This window comes from Monodelphis domestica, chromosome 3 (assembly GCF_027887165.1).
Source record: "Monodelphis domestica isolate mMonDom1 chromosome 3, mMonDom1.pri, whole genome shotgun sequence".
In the NCBI taxonomy this organism is placed as follows: Eukaryota; Metazoa; Chordata; class Mammalia; order Didelphimorphia; family Didelphidae; genus Monodelphis; species Monodelphis domestica.
The window spans coordinates 88,462,045-88,488,800 of NC_077229.1; the positions used below are offsets into that span (position 1 = coordinate 88,462,045).

Genomic DNA, 26,756 nt, shown 5'->3' on the forward strand with positions numbered 1-26,756 from the left:
GGGGTGGGAGGAGGGGAGGAAAAGGATGTGAATCATGTAACCATGGGAAAATATTCTAAATTAATTAAATAAAAATTTCTAATTAAAAAGTTTTAAATAAATAAAGCCTCTCAATACTACATTTCCCAATTGTCTCTCTTTTCCCATATTTTCCCTTCTGGATTGTGAGTGGGTGAGCAGGATATAAGAAAGAAAGAACACTCAGTCAAGGAATCTTCACCCTCAGTCCCTACCAGTAAACCGAAGGGGTCACATTAGATCACTTAGCTCTGAATTCTACAGTCAATTCTATCATATGATAATCCTGAAGGAAGAAGCAATGCTGAATTCTCATTTTATTAAAAAAAAAAGACACCTTACCTTCTGTCTTAGAATCAATTCTGTGTATTGGTTGCAAGGCAGAAGAGAAGTTAGGGCTAGGAAATGGGGGTTAAGTGACTTATGCAGGGTCACACAGCTGGGAAGTGTCTGAGGTCAAATTTGAACCCAGGACCTCCCATCTCTAAGTCTGGCTCTCCATCCACTGAACCACCTAGCTTCACCCTGAATTCTTATTTTAAAATGAAAAGGGGAGGCTTCAGAATGGGGGGGGGGGGGATTAGAAGGGATTTTAGAGCCCTTAAAGAGTCCCAATGACTCAACCTGGACCACTCAGGGGACTAAAAGTTCCTGACTACCATTCTAGGACTCTTTCCAGTGTACTATGTGGCCTTTGATTGGTTCCTCTAGATGACGTGAAATTTTATGCAAACACTGAAATGGCTCACCCACCAACAGTTACTCAGAATGACAAATTTGCCTCCCACTGTACCCTCAACCGCCCAAAGTAAATAAGCGAATCAATCAATCAAAGCCCAAGGGAGAATTGGTGTGTTTCTTGCTCCGATCTCGTTCTGGAGCTTGGAAAAAGGAGGTGAGAAAAGTGGGGAGGAAAGATGGGAAAGGAAGGGAGTGGATAAAGAGGGCTGAGTCCTTCAGGATTCTGTCCCCACGGACCGAAGCAGAGATTTGCAATCCACCTGCTGGACCAGCTACTTTCCTTGGCCGCACACAGAAACTTCAACTGGGCTAAAGTCTGGGCAGGGAGGAGTTAAAACCAGGTACTCCAAAGTGAAAGCAGTTGTGCAAAAGCAGCCCCTCCCTCCCTCGCTAACTCACACGCCCCCACTGCCACTCCTCGGGAGCCGATTCTGCCTAGACCTGACCCATCTTGGTGAAGGAGACGCAGCAGGGAAGGGCAGCTGCTAGGAGCCTCCTAGTTTCCCACTCTCTCCCGCGCCGCTGATGCCCAGTCCCCTCCGACCTGCCCAGGCGTCGTCTCCCCAAACAGGTAAGTACTTTTTCCGGCTCCCACACCCCCAAACGCATCCTGAGGCGCGCGCACCACCCCCTCCCCACAAGTCTTTCCTTCCATCCCTTTCTTGCAGCCCACCCCCACCCCTCCCCTAGTCCTATCCAAAGAGCTTTGGAGACGGTCCCTGCCTGAGTCCGAAGCTCCCCACCCTGCCCTCCTCACACGGGCACGCACTGACGCCGGAACCCCCTGTCCTTCCAATTCTCCAACCCCCTCTCCCAAAGAGGAAACAGAGACTCCGGGTCGGCATCTGACTTGGTTTCATAAGGGATCAGTTTGCCAGCCCTTCCCAGATCTGGCAGCATGCCGGGAGCCGGGGCCTGTGGAACTAGAGTCTTCACCCCCTCCATACTGCTGTTGCTAGTTGACACCTTGGAAGGGTTCCAGGTGGACAGAGGGCAATGGCTACTGGATCTATGGAGGAGAGAAGGGAGGCTGACCTCTTCTTCGCCTAGGAGTCTCCTGGAATCTTCCAAGTGACTCTGGCTCCAAACAGCTACTGGATTCCAAGGGAGGAGGAAGGACAGGACTAAGGTAACAAAGGGGGACACAGTGAAGGACAGGCAGAACCTCTGTCTTCCACCCCGCCCTGAAGTGTCGCAGTTTAGGAATATGATAGTTGGAGAGACTAGAGCGGGCATGGAAGACAGGAATTGATAGGAGGTCATTGTTATGGTGACCTTTTTCTGTCTCACTATGTGGACAGAAAATATCCTTATTTGGTTTGAAGGCAAGATGATACTCTGCTGTTCCCCCAAGGGAGCCAGGACTGATGGGGAATCCTAGCCCCCAAGAGGGAATACACTAGGTCCTCTGAGGCTAAGTCTCAAAAGTAGTGCTGCTGTGTGACCCTGGGCAAGTCACTTAACCCCCATTGCCTAGCCCCGCTCTTCTGCCTTGGAACCAATATACTGTATGGATTCTAAGACCCAAGGTAAGGGTTTAAAACAATAAAACTAGTGCTGAAAAGGAGCAAGGGGTTCTGGCTGGCTTGATTTCCCATCTGGCCCCTGCCTCAACTGTTAGGAAAATAGCTAAGACAAAGCTGGCTCTTGGGGCAGCTCCCTTGGGGAAAAGCAGCTGATCACAATCACAAGCTGGCTTTGTGAGGTGCAACCTGACCACAGTCAAAACCAAAACTGTGGTCAACAGAGACCTGGACCGGCTGTCAGAGAGGCAGGGCCAAGAAGGCTCAGGAAAGCACCTTCTTTCTATTCTAAGGTGACTGGATTCCAGAATCCAGGGGCCAGTGATGGGGATACAAGTCTAAGGATAGAGACCCAGTCAAGACCTAACTCTGCCCAGTACCACGGATGAGAAAAGGGAGGCTCGAGCATTCCTCTGGGCAGAGGTGTACCCAGGCTAGCCTCAATCTCTGTATCACTTCCAAGATCCCACATCCCTTCAGATACTTTGATCTACCCAGAAGGGAGGAAGGAAACAACCATTTAATCCCTTCTGATCCTCTCAACAATCCCTGAGACATAGATGTTATTATTATCCTCATTTTATAATTGAGAAAATTGAGGCAGAAGAGATTAAGTGGCTTTCCCAGGGTCATTCATCTAATCGGTGTCTGAGATTACACTTGAGCTCAGGTCTTCAAGACTGTAGGCCCAGCCTTCTTTTCATACTGTGTCACCTTGATGTCAGAAACCAAGATCCTTCTGACCCTATAGAAACCTAGCTTGGACCACCTGTGAAGGAATGAAGTCTCCTTGACCTCTTGTTCAAAGAGAAAGCTTTAACCTCCCTTTTCCAGCCCTGGCATCCAAATTCCAGTTTGAGGACACTATCCTTGTTCTTCTTCCCTTTTTTCCTAAACCCTTACCTTCTGTGTAATATCGATTTTAAGGCAGAAGAGCAACAAAGGCTAGGCAATTGGAGTTAAATGACTATCACAGAATCACACAACTAAGAAAGGTCTGAGGCTAGATTTGAAGCCAAGTCCTCCCTATTCCATGCCTAGCGATCTATCCACTTGATGACCTAGCTGCCTCTGCTTTTCTCCCCTTTTCTCTTTCTGTTTCTGAACACCATTCCTCAGGGTCTCCTGAACCCCTGTCTCAGTGGATTTTCCCCTCTTGGCCCAGTCCCAGAGAGTCTCCTTTTCCCTTCTTGGGCTCAATACCAAAGATCCCTCTCATCTTCATAGGGCTTCCTGATTTCAAAAGCACCTTCCCATCCATTCTCTTATCTCATCCTAAAATAATCCTAGGAGGTAACCAGAACAAGGACCAACAGCCCCATTTTATGCTGGAAAAAACTGAGACCCAAAAGGCAACCATAGGAACATAGGATGTAAGAGCTGAAAGAGACCTTGAAGAGATCATTTAATCCAACACCTTTTATAGACATGGAACATCATAAAACAAATTGCCCGTGGTTATATGTCAGTGGCAGATCTAAGGCCAGAGCCCAAGTCTTGACTCCAAGGTTAGACCCATTAGTTGCTTTGGATGGTTCTTGAGGTCGTTTCCAACTCCCCAGTTTTGATGGTATCAGATTATAGAGAAACACAGGATTTCAGAGCTGAAAGGACTGATTGTAGAGATCAACTATTTCAGTAGGAATCTACTCATTGACTCACCTGGGCTCAGCTCCAAACTTAGAAGGTACCAAAAAGAGAGCGAGACACAGACAGAGATGGGGGGGGGGGGGGAAGAGAGACAGAGAGAGAGAGGGGAGGGAGGGAAGGGGAGAGACAGAGAGACAAAGAGAGAGAGAGAGAAAGTGAAAGAGAGAGAGAGAGAGAGAGAGAGAGAGAGAGAGAGAGAGAGAGAGAGAAAGTGAGAGAGAGAGGGAGAGAGAGAGAGAGAGAGAGAGAGAGAGAGAGAGAGAGAGAGAGAGAGAGAGAGAGAGAGAGAAGTGAGAGAGAGAGGGAGAGAAGGAGAGAGAGAGAGAGAGAGAGAGAGAGAGAGAGAGAGGAGGGAGGGAGGGAAGGAGAGAGAGAGAGAGAGGAGGGAGGAAGGGAAGGAGAGGTAAGGAGAGAGAGACAAGGTTCTCAGTGAGAAGACTTGAAAAGGAAGTGATCTTGGTGGGGGAGGAATGAAGGAGAAGAGAGCTTTGTTCTGCTAGACATTAAACATGGCTCTAGCAAAGTATTTAAGCAGCCAGCAAGACTAGCATACTCAAAATACAGAGCTACTAGTGAGCCCATGGAGGAAGAGGTTTGGGGCTATTTTCAGGGCCCTGGTCCCCCAACCTTCTCCCCATTCTCCATCTCCCAACCTATTCCCATAGCTTATAACATCCTTGCCAGCTCAGATCTAGCAGACCAGAATGGGTGGCCTTCGGAGGGGAGTAGTGGCCTTGCACACTTCCTGGTGGCAGAGGTGTGGAGGAAAGTCCATGGGGAGGGCTTTGGTTCCAGCAGTGTGTTTGGTTAAGGAGGAGCCAGACTTTGGAATGGGCCTGGGCTGGCCTAGCAGCCCCTATGCTACAGGATAGGACCTTCTTCTTGCTCCCAGGGAGGAAGGCCTTTGTAGCCTGTGACCACAGCAACATGACAACTGAGAAAGTAATCCTAGGTACAAACAACTCAAAGGTCATCTGGGGTCATAGTGTTCCTGCAGGGACCACTACAGGCCCTTCCTGGATCGGAGTCCTCCTGGACTATAATGCTCAGTTAATTTAATTTAGAGATAGAAAAGGCCTCCAAGAGTTAGTATAATCCTCCTCCTTAGGATCAATTGGTGGGAGGGAAGGGAAAAAAACAACCCTTAATAAATAGCACACCTACTGTGTGCTAGGTACCTTACCAATATTATCTCATTTGATCCTCACAACCCTAAGAGGTAGATGGTATTATTATTGTCATTTTACAGCTGGGGAAACTGAAGCAAACAGAGGTTAAGTGACCTGCCCAAGGTCATACAGCCAGCAAATATTTGAGGATGATTTTGAACTCAGGTCTTCCCAACTCCAGGCTTAGAACTCTGTTACTGGCACCATTTATCTACCATTGAATCATAGATAGACAGAGAAACATATTTCCATTCAGTAAAAGAAAGAATGTGAAACAGTGTCTCAGAGTGGGGAAAGTGGGTGCTCTCACAGACAGAACCTGAGTTCAAGTTTTATATATGACCCTGAGGAAGTCATGTAAACTCTCAATATCCCCAGGCAACTTTCTAAAGTTTCTAAACTTTCTTAAGTTGCAGACAAGGAGCTGGTAGAAGGGTTTTCCTAACCTGGGAATTTTCTATACCTGTGGAATCACAGTCTAGTCCCTATCCTGACAGAGACAGAGAAGGAGTCAGAGACAGAGACAGACAGAGAGAGAAAGAGATAGAGGGGGAGAGAGAGTCAGACAGAGGGGGAGAGAGAGGGAGACAGGGAGAGAGACAGGGAGACAGAAAGGGAGGTCATTTATCATTTATTAAGTTCATGCTATGTGCCAGGCACTATGGCAAGTGTTTGAGATATATATCTGTATATACATTTTTTAAAAAGTCAATACTTGATGGATTTTTGTTTTCTTAGCACTAGGTACTCCCTCCATGAGTACAGATGGCAGCCCCTCCATATCACTCTGAGGTTAAAACACAAAACTCAAAGAGAATGATCCTTAGACCACAGACACAGCCGATCTCCAGGCCAATACTAGAAGCCTTTTCACCTTCCAATTAGAGCTGTCCAATAATAGCAGGTAGTGAATTCCCCATCACTAGAATTCAAGCAAAGACCTAATGCTGACAAAGAAATTCTTTGGGGAGAGGGGCCCCATTTGACTTTTTTTTAACCCTTACCTTCCATCTTAGAATAAATACTGTGTTGGTTCCAAGGCAGAAGAGTGGTAAGGGCTAGGCAATGGGGATTAAGTGACTTGACCAGGGTCACACAGCTAGGAAGTGTCTGAGGCCATATTTGAACCCAGGACCTCCTGTCTCTAGGCCTGGTTCTCCATGCACTGAGCTACCCAACTGCCCCTATCTTTTTGACTTTTGATGTTCCTCCCAACCTTGGGGTTTTCTGATCCTGGCCTCTGTAGAAGGCGGATGGGCTGGAGAATTTGTAGGGCCAGGCTTACTGGGCATTTTCCCTTACTCACTAGGACTGTAGACAGTGGAGTTTAATGAAAGGTATTGTATAGTGAAAAACAACAATGGCTTTGCAGTCATAAGACCCAGGTTCACATAACTTGGTGTCCTTTAGCAAGTCATTTTCCTTCACTGGTCCTATTTCTCCATCTACAAAGTGAAGAGGTTAGGTTGGTTGATCTCTACAATCCTTTCCAGCTGGAAATCCAATGTCCTATGGCCAACTCCAGACCTCTGGAGCCCTGCTGGCCCTAAAAGCCCAGCCTCTCAGATTCCTTCCTGGGTTCCTGGATTCCTGTCAAACTTGTTTGGCTGTGAGATAAGAGCTGGGGAGCCCGCCCTGAGAAGGCAGTCTCTGGCCTAGCAGTTCCTGGGCTAGCTGGGTCAGCTAGGGGTGAATAAACCTTCTTTTGCCCAACTTCCTCCTGGGCTCCTGCCTCCCACTGCCCTCTACACCCATAGGCCCAGGGGCAGGAAGCCTTTTGGATTCTAGCCCCTGCTTCTCCTTGATGCTCACCATCCACCCCAAGGGCTGTAAGGATAATTTTAGTGTTTTGACTTAAAATCTAAATAAGTGGTCACCATGGGAAATTCCCAAATATGAAAATACCCAAGTGAGCTGGGGATTTATGGAGATTTTAATTAATAAAGAGAGAAGGCATTAAGGGAAGGAGAGAGAGAGAGAGAGAGAGAGAGAGAGAGAGAGAGAGAGAGAGAGAGAGAGAGAGAAAGAAAGAGATAGAGAGAGAATTAAAGAATTAATTTAAACTGCTCTGGCTCAGGCTGAGCCAAGCAGTAGTTAAAGGCCTAGGCCTAAGTGACCTCCCTGAACCTAAGGGAGAGAGAGTCAGTCTTATCACTCACCACAAGACCGTCTCCAAGCAAGCTCCAGTCCTCCACTGAATCTCCTAAAATGAGTTCAGAATCTAACTCAATTCAACTTCCAACTCCCTTTGAACCATTCCTTAGCCTCCTTTTAAAGATAATTTTCTCTTATGTTGCCTCCCCTAAGTTTTATGTCTACCAATCATAGTAGACACTTTTTTTCCAGGACTGCCCTTTCTTAGTTCTCATCTTCTTTGGTTTTCACCTTCCCTGGCTAGATTATGTCTTCTGAGTACTTCACACCTCTTTGTTAAGCTTGCCTTTTGTAAGTTACTTGACCTTTTTGTGATTAATTTACAGGTACTTAACTTTACAGGTACTTAACACCTTTTTGTATTAGATCTAAAAATAGACCTATCTTAAGGTTCTAACTTTCCTATGAGGTATGAGTTAGGGACTTTCATTATTCAATCAGGAGTTTACAACTTTATCTTTCCCTAAGGCACTGTCTGGGTAGGGTGGAGTAATTTTAAAAGTTCCCAATACATTCCTGATTCTTGTTAGACCAAGTATCTCCATTGTTACAGTAAGGGAATAGCTAAATCAAATCTTCTAAAGAACAGTCTGAGTACTTTTTAAGATTCACAAGGTCCTGCTCCTATGGGCAGACCAGCCTTGCCCAATGCTGGCCTTCTGGTCTCATCCATGGAGAAAACTTTTCCTAACCCCAATTCATCTTACTCTGACCAGAAAGTGCCTGGTCAGACTCAGAAGCGATGTTTTAAAATTTTTCTCTGTTTTCTTGACAGTGATGAGTTAGAAAATTCTCTCCAATTTGTGGATGTGAGAGGAAGAAATTATCCCCATTTTATAGGTATAAACACGGAGGCCTGTACAGGGCAAAAAGATTTGTTTGGAATCATGGGAAAGAGAAAAAAAAAAAGGAGGGATAGAGCTTCAGCCCTCCAAGTAAAGAGCTGTTTGGGCAAGTCATATTTCTTCTCTTAAGTGAGGGGGGCAGCTAGCCTAGATGGTGTAAAAATTAAATTATATCTCTAATAATAATAATATTATATTTTATGAAGTTCATTAAGGATCATTCGAAATCAAGGAATAAAGAGGATACAAAATAAAAACCATGTGCCCATGGCTGGTTAGCCATTTTCAAATTTTCCCCACCTGAGTAGAAACACAGAAGAAAAACAACTGCTTGATTACATGGGTCAACGGAGTTATGATTGGGGTTGTAGACCCTAAATGATCATCCTAGTGCAAACACCAACAACATGGAAATGGGTTCAGATCAAGGACACATGCAGTATCCAGTGGAATTGCGCATAGGCTATGGGAGAGGTGGGGGAGAGGAGAGAGTAATAGAAAATGATTTTTGTAACCAAGGAATAATGTTTGAAATTGACCAAATAAAAAATAATGTTAAAAAAAATTTCCCCACCTTACCACCATACTTACTACATCATTGCAAAGGAAGAGAGAAATTGTGGGAAGCATTACTGTCAGTTAAATACCAATTGTGATCTTGCCAATGTGGAGACACAGGAGAGATTATAGGGAATTCTGGGAAATAGCAAGGACTTTGGGAATAAAGTCTAGGGTTCAAAATCTCCATTTGTACAATGGTCTTCTAGGCTAGTATCACACCATAACTAAGAATGGTACATACTATCATTGTTTATAGTTGCTCAAGTTTCTAGAACACCCAAAGGCTTACAGAATATTCTCCCCACAAAAGTCAGTCAACAAACTTTTATTCACCCATTTATTATTCAATAAATTATATATAATAATAATATATTTTATAATAATAATAATAAAATTTATTATTCACCCATTGTGAGTTTAGTGGTGCTGCAATAAGACTGGAGATGCAAAGATGGGTCAAAGTCCCAATCCTGCTCTCCAGGAGCTCCCAATCCTGTGAGAGAAGAAGTATAAGTCTTTTCTTTGGACTGGAATGAGTGATGTCATTGGCAAAGGGGAAATTTCCAATGAGAAAGTCCCTCTGCCATTGTAGAGTCACACCTACTGACTCGGTAGCTTATTGGCTGAGAAGTTGCCTAGGATGCTGAGAGATTATTCAACGATGACGCCCAGAGTCATGCAACTGGCAGAGTTGAGATTTAAATCCAGGTCTTCCTGACTCAGAGGCTGTCTCCTAGGCCAACCTACTCCTCCTAGTGCAAATCTCAAGATCCTTATTTTACAAATGAGGAAACTGAGGCTGAGAGAGGGCGAATAACTTGATTGTACAGCTTAGTAGCAGAAACATTCTGTGGCAATCATTTCAGTTATAAGATTGAATTGAATATTCAATAACTCAAAGTATTATATTTTTATGAGATTTATTAATAATAATCACTTGAAGTAAAAGAAATAAAAGAGAAAAGGTAAAACCCTAAGTAAAGAAAAGTTTTCCCAGCCATGTTCTCATGAAAAGAGAGAGGCGGGGTCATACACAAACTTTATCTCCAAAACATAAGGACATAATGTAAGAATGAAAGTGGGATGCTGGGAATTGGAGTCCTGGGGAGCAGATTCTAATTACATACAGTCATATCTGAATCCTCATGGTCCCTTTGGGGATTTTCTTGGCAAAAGATACTGGAGTAGTTTGCCATTTCCTTCAACAGCTCATTTTTTCAAATGAGGAAACTGAGGCAAACAGGGTTAAGTGGCTTGCCCAGGGTCACACAACTAGTAAGTATCTGAGGCAGGATTTGAACTTGGGCAGCTGATACTTCCTAACTCCAGGCCCAGTGCTCTCTACTGAGCCACCTAGCTGCATGAGGCACTTATAATGGACCTCTAAAAACTGGTCTTAGAACAGGGTTCAACTTCTGACTCTGTCATAGACTGACTGTATGATCTTTAACAAATCTTTTTGCCCTGTACAGGCCTCCATTTTTACATCTACAAAATGGGGGAATAATTTCTTCCTCTCACATCCACAAATTGAAGAGAATGTTCTTACTCATCACTGTCAAGAAAACACAGAAAAACTTTAAAACAATGAGTAGTTTTCATTTTTAATTAAATGACCCCCAAACAGCAGCTAATGCTCAAAGAAGGGAAATAGAGCAGTCAGGGAGGACCTCCTGGGGCCATTGTGGAGGCACAGGAAATGGGGTAAGTGAAATTTCATGAGATCATAGACTTTTTAAAAAATCCTTATCATTTGTCTTAGTATCCATTCTGACAGAAAAGTTTGCCCAGGTTCACAACCCTAGGAAGTGTCTAAGTCAGATTTGAACCCAGGTACTCCCAACTCTGGGCCTGGTGCTTTATCCACTGTGCTACCTAGCTATCCCTAGAAGATAGATCTTTAAAGACCATTAAGTCCAACTCCCTCATTTTACAGGAAACTGAGGCCTCCTAAGAGAAACCTAATTATATCAATGTTGTTGTTCAGTTATATCTCACTCCCATGACCACGTTTGGGGTTTTCTTGGCAAAGATACCAGAGTGATTTGTCATTTCCTTCTTCAGCTTTTTATAGATGAGGAAACTGAGGCAAACAGGGTTTAGTAACTTGCCCAGCACCTCATAGCTAATAAGTCTGTGCTGGATTTGAACTCAGGAAGAGGAATCTTCCTGACTCCAAGCCTGGTACTCCATCCACATTGCCACCCAGTTGCCCCTCATTGAGCCAAACTAATGAATGGTCTAATTAATAACTGCAGTTAGGAAGAATACAAGGTCAGTGTTCTTTCCTCTGTTACACTTTTTGCACCATTAGTCCTAGACGTGGATTAATTTTCCAATTAGGGGACCCTAGAAGACATAGTGGAGAGGTGTGGAGGGGCAGGGACCCAACCTATTTCCCCCAATGTTTCTTCCCAATTATATTCCTCCCTACCTTCTTCCCCTCAGCCTAGATCTTCCAGCCTCTCCCTCTGCCTAAGGCAGGCAGAAAGCCAGGACTTGTCCCTTTCACTTCCTCTCCCTATACCCCCACCCCTAAGAATCTTTAGTCCCTGGAACTGTCTGTCAGCTTTTTGGCCTCAGGGCAGTAGGGGACTGGCCAGAATTGAGAAGGAGAGAAAGGTATTTACCCAGTCAAGGAAAAAGGGAAGAAGCCTTTCTTCAGTTACTAAGCAAATGTCTTATCTTTCACAAACTAAAACTGCAAAACACCAAGAGATGACAGTTCTAGAGTTGAAAGGGACTTCAGAGACCATCTAGTCCAAGCCCACCATTTTATTGTATAAATGGGGAAACTGAGGCCTGCAGACATTGAGTGAGTCACCTCAGGTGACACTGGCAGGGAGCATCAGTCAATGCTCTGTGCCATTCCACAGTGTCCTGAGTGTTTTCTGCCTTGATCAGACCACATCCGCAATATCATGTTTATTCCAATATGAGGAAGACTTTCTTAGGATTGTATATTTAATGCTGAGAGGGACCTGAGAAACCATTTAATCCAATACCTTCATTTTACTAGTGAAAAAATGGGCTCAGAGAGGTTATGACTTGCCCAAAGTCACACGGTATCAAAGGCAAGATTTGAACCAGGGCTAATTCCATATCCAGCATTGTGGTTGACTGCCTTTTCTTCTATTTATTTATTTTTAATCCTTATCTTCTGTCTTGTAACCAATACACAGCAGAAGAGCAATAAGGGCTAGGCAATGAGGGTCAAGTGACTTGCCCAGGGTCACACAGCTAGGAAGTATTTGAGGCCAGATCTGAACCTAGGACTTCCTGTCTTTAGGCCTGACTCTCAATCCACTGAGCCACCCAGCTGCCCTGCCCCCTTTTTTTTAACCTTTACCATCTTTCTTAGAATTAAAACTAAGTATTAGTTCCAAGGTGGAAGAGCTAGACAATTGGTTTAAAGTGATTTGCTTAGGGACACACAGCTAAGAAGTCTTAGGTCACATTGGAACCTAGGACCTCTTGTCTCCAGACCTGGCTCGATATCAACTGCCCTTAGCCTATAGCATTAATTTTTTAAACCCTTACTTTCCATCTTAGAATCAATACTGTATGTTGGTTCTATGGCAGAAGAGCTATAAGGGTTAGGCAATGGGGGTTAAGTAACTTGCCCAGGGTCATACAACTTGAAAATGTCTGAGGTCAGATTTGAACCCAGGACCTCGTGATCTCTTGATCTGGCTCTCAATCTACCAACCCACCTAATTGCCCCCTGGCCCACTGTCTCTTAATAATTTAAGCTGTCCAGCAGTGTAATGGGTGACCTAGAAAGGTAACAAGTTCCTTGTCCCTAGAAGTATTCAAGAGGAAGGCAGAGGGCTACAGATCCTAAATGTTGTCAGTGGCAAGGGAAGGTATGGTCTGATTCAGTAATTCCAACAAGCATTTATTAGCACCTAGGACCATGTTGGCAAACCTATGGCACACATGCCAGAGGATGCTGCTCCCTTCCCCCTCTCCACATGTGCCTGAGGACATTTCTCACATCTCCCACCCCTCTGCCCAGCAGCCCAATAGGAACATTTCCTCCCTCCCCTGACTGGGCTAAGGGGGTGGGGCTCACATGTGGTATGAGGGTTATAGTTTAGGCACTTAGTCTCTAAACAGTTCAGAATCACTGATAGGGTATACTAGGCACTATGCTTGGTAGTAAGAACACAGACAAAAATTAAATAGCTCCCACCCTCTAAGAGCTTACATTGTTGCAAAACAATTTGTAGATAATAAAAAAAATTAAATACAAAATATTATTAAAACAAAAATACAAAGTAATTCCTTGGGGGAGAGATCCACAGCTAAAGGTGAGTTTGTTAACAATAGAATAAAGAGTGCAGCTAGGAAGCACAGAAGATAGGGTGTCAGGCCTGGAGCTGGGAGGACTTGGATTCAAATGTGACCTCAGACACTAACTATGGAACCCTGGGCAAGTCACTCAACCACAATTGCCTAGCCCTTGTGGCTCTTCTGCCTTGGAATCGATACTCAATATTGATTCTAAAACAAAAGGAAAAGGCTAAAACAAAATAGAATAGGGATTCCAGGGAGCACAATCAGGTGGAAGAGTAGAGTGGGCTGGAGACATGAGAGGGACAGGGTTGACATGGATGAGGAGGAGGAGGAGGGAGCAATAGCTGGGGAGGAGAGCTTCATCCTTGCCCTTCTGAACCATAGACTCAGCCTCAGCTACTGTAGAGAGTAGCTATAAAAGCTCAAAATGCTGATTTGATTATTGATCTCTAAGCAACAGGTGGGGTTAAACTAGAGATGCCTCTGAGATCCATTCCTCTTTTGTGGAAGAGGACGGGAGGAGAAAGGGGAGAGAAAGGAAAGGGCTTATAGGAATATATCTAAGAGATAAAATTGGTCCCAAGACTTTGCTTGGAATATGAATGCAGTTCAGCACTTCTGACCGCACCCCAGTCTCTTTGTGCTATGAAGACTGAGAAGTCCCTGCCCTACAGCTACCAATCTGCTGGAGGAACCAGGACTCAGGCAAAGTAGTTAACTAATAAGGAATGTTCCAAGCATTTATTAAGTGCCTACTGTGTGTCGGGCACTCTGCTAAGTACTAGGTCTACACAGAAAGGCGAAAACAAAAACCAGTCTCTGCTCTCTAGGAGCTGACAGTCTAATGACAGAATACAAATAAATACAAACAAACAGATGCCTTGTGGGAAATCTCAGAGAGAAGGCACTAGGATAAGAGGACTGAGAAAGCCTTCTAGCAGAAGGTGGGACTTGAGCTGAGACTCTAAGGAAGTCAGGGAAGTCCAGAGAGAAGCATTCCAAGCCTGGAGTTCAACCAGTAAAAACGCTGAGTAGCCCTCCTGTGTGAGGGACAAAGAAGACAGAATCACTGAATTGCCCAATGTTTCAGAAGATCAGAAATGTAGGAAGGAGCTAGCATATGAAGGGTTTTGAAAACCAACCAGAGGATTTTAAGTTTAATCTTGGAAAAAAATAAGAAGTCACCAGAGTTTATTATATAGAGGAAAGGGGTGTTGCTATGGTTAGACCTGGGTTTTTGGTAAGTCTTTTTTTAACCCTTTACTTTCTGTCTTCAAATCAATACTAAGTATTGATTTCAAGGCAGAAGAACCAGTAAGGGAGAGGTAATTGGGGTTAAGTGACTTGCCCAGGGTCACATGTTGAGGAAGTGTCTGAAGGCTAGACTCGAACCCAAGACTTCCATTGTCTAGCCCTGGCTCTCTAACCACTGACCCATCTAGCTGCCTAAACGTAGGTTTCAAAAGGCCATTTTGACAAATAAATTGAGAATGGATTGGAAGAAGGAAAGACGAGATAGGGCAATTAACCAGCATATTTGGTGAGCAATGAGGGAGAACAAGCAATTGATATAGGTTTAACAGAAGAAAGAGAAAAGGTATAGGGGAGTGGAGTTCCTTCTCAAAATTGGAAAGGAGTATCTAGTTTAACTCGCACCCTTCAATACCCCAAGTATATATCCTTTCTTTGGCTTCTCCAACAAGTGGTCATCTAGTTTTCATCTTCAGTGATAGGGAGCTCACTAAGTCTCAAGGTAGCCCATTCCATTTTTGGATATTTCTCCTTATAAGGAAGTTTTTTCTTATTTCAACCCCAAATCTGCCTCTTTGTGACTGCCCCACTTTGGTCTTAGATCTGTCCTTTAAGAACTAGTAAAAAAGAGTAAAATCCCTCTTCCAGTAGAGGGCAGGATGGGATAGTATAAACTAAATATGAAATCTGGATTCAGTCTTGGCTGTCATAAAGTGCATTAATTTCTGTCAGTGCCACCTGTAAAGAGGAAAGTTTTATAGAAACATTTGCATTTTTTTAGTAAGAACTGAATGGCATTTTTTTTTGTTTTATTGGTTCTTTTTAAAATATTACTACCGGGGGTAGCTGGGTAGCTCAGTGGATTGGTTGAGAGACAGGCCTAGAGACCGGAGGTCCTGGGTTCAAATTTGACCTCAGACACTTCCCAGCTGTGTGACCCTGGGCAAGTCACTTGACCCCCATTGCCTAGCCCTTACCACTCTTCTGCCTTGGAACCAATACACAGTATTGACTCCAAGACGGAAGGTAAGGGTTTTAAAAAAAAAATATATATATATATATATATATTACTACCATATCCCAATAACTCCTCTATCCCCAACATAACGCTCTCTTGTAACAAAGATACAATTAACACTCACCTTATCTATTAGACATCATTCCCCAATATGTCTTCTCCTCCAATTCTAAATGAAGAAAAAGAAAGCCAAGCAATTAAGTTCTATACTTTTGGTGATAGCTTACATTTTTTGAAAATCATGTTCATATCCTTTGTCAATTATCTATTGGGGAATGACTCTTGGTCTTATCTATTTGTGACAGTTCCTTTGATATCTTAATAAATTAAACTTTTATCAGCTATATTTGATGCAGAGAAATTTTCCTGGTTTCTGGCTACTTTTTTTTATTCTGGTTGTGTTTACTTCATTTATGCAAAAAAACACTTTAAAATTTTTATAATAATAACAGTTGGGGGCAGCTGGGTAGCTCAGTGGATTGAGAGCCAGACCTAGAGATGGGAGGCCCTAGGTTCGAATGTGGCCTCAGACACTTCCCAGCTGTGTGACCCTGGGCAAGTCACTTGATCCCTATTGCCTAGTCCTTATCACTCTTCTGCCTTGAAACCAATGCACAGTATTGATTCCAAGAAAGAAGGTAAGGGTTTTAATAATAGTAATAATAATAGTTAGCATAGAGCACTTATGTGCCAGTCACTGTCCTTAGCACTTTGCAATCATTAACTCTTGGTAGCCTCACAACAGCCCCCAAAAGATTGGTGCTATTGTTATCCCTATTTTATAGATTAAGAATCTGAGGCAAGTAGCTAAGAGAGGCTAAGTGATTTGTCCAGAGTCACACAAGTAAGTGTCTGAACTAAGATTTCAACTCGGGTCTTCCTGACCACAGGTTTTAGCACTCTGTGCCCTCAAAACCAAAAGCATTTAATATATTTTTCATGAAATCATCTATCTATTGTTTGATGAAGAATTCTCCTCATAGCCAAACATCTGAATGATAACTCCTTCCATTTTCCTTTCATTTTTTAAAATTGTGTGACCTCTTCTATTTAGGCCAGGTATCAATTTGGAATTATTCTAGTATATTGTACAAGATGCTGTCTAAACCAATTTTCTGCCAGATTCCCAAAAAGTCTTCTCATATTGGGAATTCTTCTCCTAGTAGGTTGTACTCTTGGACTCATTGAACACTGGACTTCTATGCTTATTTCCTTTTAAATTTGGCTTCATCTAGTCTATTCCCCTGATTCGATTCAATAAGTATTGATTAAATGCATGTTCTGTGCCAGGCACCATGGTAGGTACTGAGAGATTTTTAAAAAGAGACCTCCTTGTTTTCAAAAAAATTATTCATCTTAGGAGAAACAGCAGGTACCTAGACAAATAAATATATAAAATATGAAGAGATGCTATATTGTATACAGAGAACAGCCAAATAGAGCAGTTTAATTGGAGGGTAGAGTTCTGAGGGGTAATAAAACTGAAATCAGTCTAGAGCAATAAGCTAGAGCTAGATTATAAAGGAAAATAAATTCCAGAAGAATATTTTATCCTAGGAAAAATGGGCAACTATGAAAGCATCTTGAGCAGAGGAGTTTCATAATCAGACTATATCAATTTATCAGATACATTGGATGCTGAATTGGAAAGGGAAGAGACTTGAGGCAGAAAATCTGTTGGAACACTCCAGACAAGAAGTAGTCAGAGTCTTAACTAAGGTGGTGACTAAGTGAGGAGAGATAAAGACATGAATGTGATCAATCAACTTTCCTATTTGTTTTAAACTCTTACCTTCTGTCTGATATTAAATATCAGTTCTAAGGCAGAAGACTGGGAAGGGCTAGACAATTGGGGTTAAGTGACTTACCCAAGGTCACACAGCGAGGATGTGTCTGAGGCCATTTGAACCCCAAACCTCCCATCTTTAGACCTGGTTCTCTATCCACCGAGCCACCTTGCTATCCCTGATCTACTTTACTCTGTTCCAGGACCAAATCATTTTCATGTCTAACATTTTGTACTAATATTTGAAGTCATGGATTATGCCCTCCCAAATTCTTTTCTCCCCCAGCCACATAACTTAGTTTATAGTTCATAGGGTTTTTAGAGTATCCAAAAAGAGGTAGGGCTTGAGCTGCTCTTTGAAGGAACAGATTACCTAACCCTGATCTAACTCAGCTCTGAGGGGATTTTTCACTGTGGCTTCAGAAACAGGATGTTTGGTTGGTCAATTCTAATGACTCAACATGTACATTATGGAAACCTGTCCAGGGATTCTTTTCCTGTATGATCTAGCTAGTCCCTGGAGTCCCTTCCGATACTCAGTCTGTGATTCTGAATTCAGCTAGAGGGAGACCTATAGGGAGGGAATTAAGGGAAACTGACCCAGGGCCAGCTCTGGTGAGTCTCCTAGGAAATAATACTGTTTGAAATGACAGTTTGTGTTTGTATAGCCCTTCCACCTATATTATTTCATTTTTTTCCCTCAGTGTAGCCTTTCAAGGGAAGTAATGCAACTATTATCTCCATTTTGTATAGAGAACTAAGCCTCACAGAGATGAGGTGATTTGCCCAATGTTGCAGCTAGGAAATGACAGAATCCCAATTCAAACAGGGCTCTCTCACACAAAAGCTTGTCTTGGTGCCACTGTACCCCACTGCAGTTGCAAGGCATGAATGGCATAGCAAACTCCCTGGAAACCAGGAATGTATAGAATTCTTTATACTTTCCCAAACTATTTTCCATTCATTCTCTTTGGCAATCTTCTAACTAACTTCTTGGGAAGAGAAGTAAGGAATCATTTCTCACCTTTTGTAGAGAGGAAGCTGTGAGGTATTGTGGGAAAAGGTCTGAACCAAGAGCTAGGATTTGGTTCCATTCATTCCACAAGCATTTTTTTAAACCCATACCTTCCATCTTGGAATCAATACTAAGTGTGATTCCAAGGCAGAAGAACAGTAAAGTCTAGGAAACTGAGGTTAAATGACTTGCCCAGAGACACACAGTTAGGAAGTGTGTCTTCTGTCAAAATCCTCTGGATCCTCTGTGGACATTACAGGACTGCTCCTTGGGTCTCCATGCCTTTCCTCTGGTCCTCTGTGTGGCCTGGCATGGGATGGGAGTAGCACAGGACAGTTTTCCATCTTCAGTTACAAAAGTTACTTGTTCACTTAATTTTTTTTAAACTCTTGCCTTGGTCAAAACTTTTTAGTCTTGGATGCTTTGGCCTCTCAAGTCTCCATTCCAAGAACATTTATTAAGCCCAGGCAGTAAGCAAGACCCAGGGAACACCAAAACAAAAAATGAACTGGTCCCTGTCCTCAAGGAGTTTACATTCTCCTAGATTCTATTTTCTATTATACACTTATTATCTATTATTCTATTGTTTACATTCTACAGTCTGTATACAAGTCCTATTGGAGTGAGAAATAAATGCATAGATAAGTAGATAAAAAACATTTGCAAAGTAATTTCAGCTGGGTGGAGCACTGGAAATTGGGGAATCAGGAGAAATCCTTCTGCTGAGCCTTGAAGGAAGCTGGGGATTCTGAGTACATTTGAAGAGAAAGAATACAGTGCAGGGCTTGGCACCCTCCCCCAGCCTTTGAAGCAAAGCCACAGAAGGAAGGGGGAACATCTTGGCATTCCGCTAGTTGGCTCATTTGTCTGGAACATGGAGCCTCTAAAAGAGGAAAGTGCCCAGTAAACCTAGAAAGGCAGGCTGGTGCCAGATGGTGAAGGGCTTTAAATGCCAAATCAGAAGTTTGGATTTTAGCCCATAGAGAGCCGTGCTGCTGGAGCAAGGAAAAGATGTCGGTATGGGGTTGGCCCTATACTTGAGCAGGCCCTATCCTATCTAGCAGCTTCCGGGGAGATTTGAGGCTGGGGGCCAATCCATAGGCTATTGCTAGAACCAGATGAGAGATTATATGATGAGGTTCTGTGATACTGTTGAGCTAGAACTGCAAAGACTTGGTTACTGATTGGATGTGAGGGTTAATTAAAGAAGAGAGAGGGGAGAGGCACAGATGATTCTGAGGTTGCAACTCTGAACCAGGGGGCCTTGATAAGACTAAGGAAGTTGGGAAAAGCATTTGGGGAGGGGAGGAGAAGAGTTAAATTATGGATAGTTACAATTAGAAAACCTAGAGACTATGTAGATTAAAAATTAATATCCAAAATACACCAAGTATTATATTAAATAAGATTTATTAATAATAACTTGAAGCAAAAAGGAAAATAAAAGGATAGAGAAACAGAGCTCACCCAGCTGCATGTGCAGGGAAAAGAAAGGGGGGGCATCCAACTATACACATATATGTAACAAATGTAAACGTGAAGACGAAAGGGATGCTGGGAGATGAAATCCAAGGGTACAAGATTTACTAATTACACAAGACCTGGAGTCAAGTCCCACTTCTGACATAGGCTAATTGTTTGACACTGGATGAGCCATTTTTAATCCCTCAGTGATCTAGGAAATTCTCTAAAGACCATTTGCAGAGAAAGGGATAACTTGAATTATTAGAGGGAGTTCCTTTCACCTCGGATTTCCCTATGCCAGTGAAATCATGCATTCAGTCCCTGTCTCTTCAGGACTTCCACTTAGGAATGTTCATTAGACAGTTGGTGATACTATACAGAACTTTGGGTTGCAGCCATGGTGGAGAGAGAGAGAAGATGCCAAGGGAGAGACAGAAATGATAGTAGGGAGAGGGAGACTGGACAGTAGAGCCAGACGGGTAAGAGTAAAACCAAGAGAGAACAACAGTATCATGAAATCTCAAGGAGAAGAGAGTATCCAGAAGGAGGGGCATCTTGTACCATGAAATAAATTCTACATGGTTTAAAAAGAAGAATAAGGAGTAGGGATAGCTAGGTTGGCTCAGTGGATAGAGGGCCAGGCCCCAGGTTGAAAGGACCTGGCTTCAAACTTGACCTCAGACACTTCCTAGTTGTGTGACCCTGGACCAGTCCATTGGGACTTAAAAAGTTCTACTGCCTAGCCCTTACCCCTCTTCTGCCTAGGAAGCAATACTTAATATTGATTTGTTTTAAACCTTTACCTTCCATCTTAATATCAATACTGTGTATTGGTTGCAAAGCAGAAGAGGGATAAGGGCTAGGCTATGGGGGTTAAGTGACTTGCCCAGGGTCAAACAGCAAGGAATTGTCCAAAGCCAGATATGAACCCAGGACCTCCGGTCTCTGGGCCTGGCTCTCCATCCACTGAGCCACCCAACTGGCCCCTTTAGTATTGATTTATAAGACAGAAGGTAGGATTTTTTTTTAAAAGAATAATTGCTGAGAAAAGACTCATTCTGCCCTCTTTTTCTTGGTGATCTCATTAGCTTTCCTTTAAGCAGCTCTATACTTAAGGTACTCATTATCTCTCTGGGCTACCATTCTGACCTGTTTTTTTGTGTATGTGTGTGGTGTGTGTGTGTCTCCAACACACAAAAAGTGAAATTTCCAGTGAGTGAGTGTGCCTAGTACCCAACTGCAATCCTTTTGTATCCAGCACTACTTTTCTCATTTGAGCTTCCACTGGAGGGTCAGAAACACATTTTCCAGACAGATGTGGCTATAGATAAACAGTTGCTATGTTATCAGAGCTAGGGACTAGTAGAAGATACTCTATCCAGCTGGCCATGGATTCTTTGAGACAGCCACACATGACCACTCCATTTTCATCTCTGCCTTTGCCCTGGAGTGGAGTGGTTTGGGGGGGGAATACAATTACAAAAAGGAAACTAGCCCGTGCCCTCAAAGAGCTTATTTTGAGAAGGGAAAACAACACGCAAAAAGAGACCAGAAAGCTAGGAGAGGGATGGGACATCAGGAGCTACCTGGCTCTAGGACATCCTGTTGTGTGGAGTGAAAACTAGGCAGCTACAAGTGGAGTCCAGTTTCTGTCCTCTCTAAAGGAAGGCATTGGGTGGAGTTTGGTAATCTGCCCTCCATTCAAAGGAGAGAGGAGGCTAATGGAGGTGGTATCTACTACTGATTCAGCATCTCTGATGACACAAATATTCCCTCCCCATTGCTGTCCTCTGGCACAGGCACAAGGGTTTCCTTCCACAGCTGTTGCCAAAACTGGAACTGACCTTAAACGCTAACCTTTCCTCCCCCCAACTGCTGAATGACCTAATAGACCAAGGGACATAATTGATTCTCTCCTGCCAATCACAAGAGATTTGCCTTTATCCAAAGGTTAAGGTCCTATAATACTGTCAAACTGATTAAGGAACTTAATTCATACATCGTTGTAAGGAAAACTCCTTTATATATATATATATATATATATTTTTTTTTTTTAAACCCTTACCTTCCATCTTGGAGTCAATACTGTGTATTGGCTCCAAGGCAGAAGAGTGGTAAGGGATAGGCAATGGGGGTCAAGTGACTTGCCCAGGGTCACACAGCTAGGAAGTAGCTGAGGCCAGATTTGAACCTAGGACCTCCCATCTCTAGGCCTGGCTCTAAATCCACTGAGCTACCCAGCTGCCCCCCCCCCTTTCTTTATATTTTATAAACAGATTTGTCTACCTTAAAACTAAATAAGCATAAAGCTCTGTAGCAAAGATTGAGATCATTCAAAAACACACCTATGAGAGGGGCAGTTGGATAGACCCAATGTCCCCTACCCACCCAAGAGACAGGAGGTATAGACATAGAGTATTTCAAGGCAAAGGGGAGGTGGTGTTCTCTTTGACTGGGCAACATGGAAAAAAACTTCTGCCCAGTATAAGAACTATGCTGTCAGTGTTTTAGAATGCACATCTGGTTGGGACTCATAAGATAAAGGGAAAGCATGGACTCTCTTCAGAGCTGATCTCTTAGGGCAGGAGCATTGCAAAGTAGGTATCTGTCACTATTCCATAATCTTGATGTTCTGTGGTAGTGGTAGTAGTCTCTCGGTAACCGAGGATGACGAATTTCTTTGTGCGTTTTTGTGCACAAAGACACTTGTGCATGAAGATTTAAGTGGAAAAGTCGATGCACAGAGACAGTCCCACTCTCTCGGTGTTGGAAGCCTGGATCCAGTGGCATGAAAAATCGTTACACCTGGAGGCTTCCTCAGCTGCATTGGATGGCCGTGTTGTCTTTTGTGCTCCAACACGCCCTAAGCACTCCACAGTGCTTTGCTGTGTCGCCATTTCAGCCGTTGAACCTTCTTGTTGGTTTCTTCTGTCTGTTCCGCCAAAGCAGTCTTCACATGCTGGGTGAGCAAAGCCCTGGTTCACCAGGGATCCACAACGACCCGATGGCTACCCTCACAAGGTTTAGCCGGCCTGTCGAAGCCTTTGCCTGGGGTGTGGCCGCTGCAGCATGCTAGCAGCTACTGGGAGCCACAAGTGAGAGCTGGGTGTCAGGTGGGGGTCAGAGGCTGGAGAGCTGCCCTAGGAGGGCACGACAAGCCCTCCATACCAAAGATATTACTCCTCCCTGAGCACCCCCATACACCCTTGATGTTCTAAAGCAATTATAAATATCACAAAAGTCTTTAGAAACTTGTTAATCCTCTGGGATCAAATGCAAAATCCTATTTGATATTCATATTCATAGTCTGGCTCCTCTCTACCAATCTCTTACCTTATTACCATACATACTCTAGTGACATTGGCCTCCTTTGCCATTGGCTGTTCCCCATGCCTAGAATACTCTTCTTCCTTGTCTTCACCTTCTGGCTTCAAGTCTTAACTAAAATCCCACCCTCTATAGGAGGCTTTCTCCAATGTCCCAATTCTTTCTATTCACTATTTACTACAGATCATATAGTTTGTTATCCTATATATAGGTACAATCTGTTTGCTTGTTGTCTCCCACATTTGATTGTAAACTCCTAGTAGAGGACAGGGATTGTCTTTTTAACCTCAGAACTGAACACAGTGTCTGGCACATAGTAAGTGCTTAATAAATGTTTATTAACTGTCAAGGCTTGAAGAGTCATAAGACAAACAGGCAGAGGGTCTCTGAGAAGACAACTGTTGGGGTTGAACTGGTTTATCTATGGGATCAAAATGGGAAAGTAAAGACAGGGAATTCAGACCCAGGACAGGCTGAGAAAGTCCTGAGGGATGGAGAAATGGGAATTCTCAAAAATAGGGTTAGGAAGATGGTAAGGCATAGGATGTGTCAACATGGAATCTAGAAACCCCAAACTTTTAGCCTAGTAAGATCTGATGAACCCCAAGTTTTAGGATTAGCTTGTAAGTTGGAGACCCCAAAGCTTGTCCTCATTCCCTGTTCTCATGAGAATCCACCCTGAAGGGGATCTCAGGCTAGCAATTTCAGACTGAATAATGGGTCTTGAGGTAAAAGACAATCCACTAGAGGTGGAGGCTAAGCCCAAGCCAAGTGATTCTTGTGTCCAGAAGCTTCTCCCACAGGATCACACCCTCCTTTCCAGGATCCAACCCAAGACCTTCAGCTTATGAGACTGACAGGATGCCTAATGTGCAAAAGAGTTACTTGGCTTGGACTTGGCCCCACCTGATGGGGATTGTCATTAGGGTCCATTATTCAGTCTGAAACTGCTAGCCTAAGATTCCCTTCAGGGTGGATTCTCTCTGGAACATGGGACAAGTACAAGCTTTGGGATCTCCAGTTTACAATCTAGTCCTAAAATTTGGGGTTCATCAGATTTTACTAGGCTACAAGTTTGGGTTTTCTAGATTGCATGTTGACAGAAGTTACAAAAAAATAGCTAGTTATTTTATAAAGTACTTTAAGATTGGTAAAGCACTTTACAAATATTGTCTCATAACAAGCCTGAGAGGTAGATACTATTATTATCCTCAGATTACCAACGAGAACAGTCTCTGGGAACAGTCTCCCACTAGCCAGGTCTCCCTGGCCCAATGGGAACTCGAGGAATGGATCATTGCTCTGATGCTAGTCCAGGAGTGGAGAGGGAATGGTTCATCGTCCAGAGTTTTCCATTGGGAAAACTTATTGGGTGGCCACCTGAGCCTGGGAATCCCACTTTTGAGTTCCATTCAGCTGGATGGGAAACCGATGAGAAACTGAGGCAGAGGTTATGCCTTGCCCAGCCTTTCAAAGATAGTAAAGACTGGAGGCTGGATTTGAACTCTGGTGTTCCTGACTCCAGGTCCAGCTCTCCAAACCCTCACTTCCACCACATAAGTTTCTCTAGTTTCTCTCTCTTTGAATGCCTAGCTCAGTCCAAAACTGCTCCAGTGCCACTTCTTTCCAGATTTAACACACCCACCCACACTTTGGTACTAGTGCTTGGGGGCCTGAGCTGTTCTCCTTTTTCCTTTGTGTCTCCCCCAATAAATATAGCAGTTAGGTGAAATAGAGCACCTGGGCTGGCTTCAGGAAGTTGTTCTATCCTTTTATAGTCTTGTTGGACTCTTGATGACCAAATTTTGGGTTTTCTTGGCAAAGCTCACTAGGCTCCCTCCAGGAGTCAGGAAGTCTTGAATTCAAATCTAGCCCTAGACTGGTGATCCTGGGCAAGTCATTTAAACCTGTTTGCTTCAGTTTCCACACCTGTAAGACTAGCTGGAGGAGGAAATGGCAAACCACTTCAACATCTCTGCCAAATAAAACAAAAACAAATCAGAACAGATGCAGTCATGAAGAAACCAACACGGCTGAACAACAAGGAATAAATAAAATGCTCGTTGATTGGAGTCCTGGAGAGCATTTTCAGTTGAACGATGTTAGAAGGCTGAACCCAAAGGGTTGAGAAAGATGGGATGGGGAGATAAGAGGGCAAAGTGAAACTGTTTAAGGATGTTGGTAAGAAGCAAGGAAGAGATAATGTTGGTTCATTACCAGCACAAGGAGCTAGTCACTTCTCCCTAGACCTCAGTTTCCCCATTTGTAAGATGAAAGGATGGAAGAGATTGTCGGAAAACTAGCCATTCAAAGCATAGCCTGTAGAAAGGACTCGCACGACGTCAAACATCCAGGAGGCGACAGAGCCAAATGGAACTCAAAATTGGGATTCCCAGGCTCGGGTGGCGGCCCAATAAGATCCTGGTGGAAAACTCCGGACGATGAACCATCCCCTCTCCACTCCCGGACTAGCATCAGAGCAATGACCCATTCCTCGAGTTCCGGTCTCCCATCGGGCCAGGGAGACCTGGCTAGTGGGAGACTGTTCCCAGAGGAGGCTGAATGCCAGGTGGGTCTCGCAGTTGCCCTGCCCTCACCCTTTCTCCAGGCTCCTCTGCCCCACCCCCTCCCCTGGCCCTGGGCCAGCAGCAAAGGGAAAAACCTGGTCTGGAATTTCCGTCCGCCAGGAGTCCAGGTGCCTAAATTGGAGCCGGCCCTGGGGCTGAGGAAGGGCCCTGGCCATCTTGAAGGCGTGTCCCAGGCTTCTACTGGGGGCGGGGCAAGGTAAGCCCGGCCAGGGGCGGAGGAGGAAGAGGAGCAGGTGTAGCTAAACCTGAGACCGGGACGAAATTTTGACTCCACTCCTAGTTTCCCTCCCTGGACTCTGGGTCCTCCCCTAGTACTTCGGTGTTAACAGCTTCCTGGGGTACCAAAGGAAATCCTCGAGTGCTTCTAGCTACCCACCATGCTGGGAAGCTGAAGGACCGCCTGGGTGGATGATGGCGGTGAGATTTCAGGTGAGTGCCTGCCCAGATAGGGAAAAGAGGAGAGCCCTTGGGGCATTGGAGGGGGGGAGGTGCAGAATCTGACCTCTTGGCTACTCTTTCGCCTAGGTTGGGGGCGGGGGAGAGTGCTCTTGGAGAAGCTTTCTCTCCTCGCCCACTACATGCAAACAAACACCTTCGATAAAAGGAATTCCAAAGTGTTAGAGCGGGAAAAGACCGAGATTGTCTCCATCTCGGTAGTCCAGCCCAGTTTTACAACAAGGGAAACTGAGGCTGTAAAACGAGAGGAAGGAAATCGCCTGAGGACACATAATTATGGCTGAGCTGGTGAATACGTTTACGAACTTGTCCTTTCTTGGCCCCTTTCCTAATCCAATCTCCTCCTGTGGATCGCCTGTCTCCCCCGCCCCCATCTCTTTTCCTAGGGCTAGTTACTTCCCCGACCCTCAGTTTCCTCTTATGTAAAATGAGGAGGTTGAGTTCTCCAAATCCCTTTCCAAGTTCTTAAATCCTAAAATCAGATCTTGGTTTGCTTGAGGCTGACCTAGGGGAAAGCTCTAATCTTTGTTGTCCTGCCCCTTTCAGTTTTCTAGCCTCGCACTCCCCAGGCAGCTGCATTCTAATGTTGAATATCAATGGGAGAGGTGGGAGGGAAGGAGGAAAAGGGAAGAGCTGTGGGTTGGGGCGCTTGGGAAGGATTTTGGGCTTCCAGGAATACTTAGGAAAGAGAGGTTAGACTTTCAGGAAATATCCAAGAAAGCAAGCTGGTGTTAAAGGAAAGAGCCCAGCCTGAGTGGCTAGAGTCCCATGGCCCAGGCTAGCCAATTAATTCATTTTATGACCTTGGGCAAGTCACATCCACCTTCTCTAAGACAATAACAGGTTCTGTGGGGCTTTTACATTCCTAGTCACATTACCCTTTTGCCCGGC

General features: G+C 44.1%; 1 protein-coding gene across 3 annotated transcripts in view; it reads left to right on the forward strand.

Annotated features, from left to right (window-relative positions):
* The first annotated feature begins 929 nt into the window (after positions 1-929).
* Positions 930-26,756, forward strand: part of TJP3 (tight junction protein 3) — a 70,728-nt gene continuing 44,901 nt past the window's right edge. Inside the window, exon 1 of one of the 3 annotated variants that reach the window (XM_007488895.3) lies at positions 930-1,330. Coding sequence is in view for 1 of the 3 variants with exons in the window: in XM_007488894.3 (XP_007488956.2) it covers positions 25,818-25,838 (21 nt within the window). In the remaining 2 variants the exon portion in view is untranslated. Of the gene's footprint in view, positions 1,331-1,670; positions 1,889-25,460; positions 25,839-26,756 lie in introns of those variants that run through there. The other 2 variants (XM_056822415.1, XM_007488894.3) reach the window with 2 other exon arrangements.